General features: G+C 41.0%; 2 protein-coding genes across 2 annotated transcripts in view; one reads left to right on the top strand and one right to left on the bottom strand.

Moving 5' to 3' along the window:
• The window catches only part of LOC119413748, an 880,117-nt gene that overhangs the window by 601,544 nt on the left and 277,506 nt on the right, over positions 1–1,067 (top strand). The gene's annotated exons all lie outside the window — the stretch shown is intronic.
• LOC119407448 (solute carrier family 2, facilitated glucose transporter member 9-like) overlaps positions 1–1,067 on the bottom strand; it is a 25,396-nt gene that overhangs the window by 23,905 nt on the left and 424 nt on the right. Inside the window, exons 2-3 of the mRNA XM_037674276.1 lie at positions 882–1,006; positions 570–583 (exon numbers count right to left, since the gene is read on the bottom strand). Coding sequence (XP_037530204.1) covers positions 570–583; positions 882–1,006 — 139 coding nt within the window. The remainder of the gene's footprint in view (positions 1–569; positions 584–881; positions 1,007–1,067) is intronic.

Consider the following 1,067-nt stretch of genomic DNA (forward strand, 5'->3'; position numbering starts at 1 on the left):
TAGACGTGACTTTATAAAACTAAAAATATCAAATGGTTTTTAACAGTGGGCAGCACGGTGGCGCAACTGGTAGAGGTGCTGCCTCTCAGCGAGCAGGTCCTTGGTTCAAACCCCAGTCCAGGGGCCATTCTGGGTGGAGTTTGCATGTTCTCTCCGTGCATGCGTGGGTTTTCTCCGGGTACTCCGGTTTCCTCCCACAGACCAAAAACATGCATGTTAGGCTGATTGGTAACTCTAAATTGTCTCTAGGTGTGAGTGGGAGAGTGAATGTTTGTTTGTCTCGTTTGTCTCTATGTGTCCCTGTGATGGACTTGCGACCTGTCCAGGGTGTACCCCGCCCCTCACACAGTGATTGCTGGACATGGGCACCAGCGACCCCCGTGACCCAAAATGGAATAAGCGAGTAAAGATAATGGATGGATGGATGGATGTGTTTATTTCAGGAAACTCAAGCTTAAACTTAATAAACAATTTGAAGTAAAATTTTGAAATTAAACCAATTTCACATCATAATTAGGTGTTTTATAACTTTAGTGAAAACCTCTTTTGAAATATTTTTTACATTTTACTTTCTGTAACTGTTCTATAACGTCAAAGTCCATGCTCAATGTGTTCTATAATGTGTTTACACAGATCCTCCACCAGAGAGCGGAAGACAGAAAGAAATATCACATATAACACGTGGCTTTATCACTTCTATTCACTTTTAGTTTTTAATCATCGTTCACTCTTTTTTTGTGTGCTATCTCATACTGAGAATTTAAAATATGTTTCCATGATTTTAATCTTTTAGCTGCAGTCATTACTGCCACAATTGAGGGGATGGTGTCTACATGTGTTGGTAAAATGCAGCATAGTGTCAAGTTGTGCAGGATGCTTACCTGAGTGAATTCCTGTAATGAAGCGACCCAAGATCACCATCTCAGGAGAACCACAAATCTTACTGAACCCCATGAGTGAGCCAGCAATAAACACCAGGACAGATGTTTTTACCACAGTGCCCTTCCTGAAAATGTAGACATGGAGTAGACAGTTATTCTATACATTCTTACTAGGTACTAAAGTAT

The sequence above is a fragment of the Nematolebias whitei genome, chromosome 1, assembly GCF_014905685.2.
Source record: "Nematolebias whitei isolate Nwh7 chromosome 1, NemWhi1, whole genome shotgun sequence".
Classification (NCBI taxonomy): domain Eukaryota; kingdom Metazoa; phylum Chordata; class Actinopteri; order Cyprinodontiformes; family Rivulidae; genus Nematolebias; species Nematolebias whitei.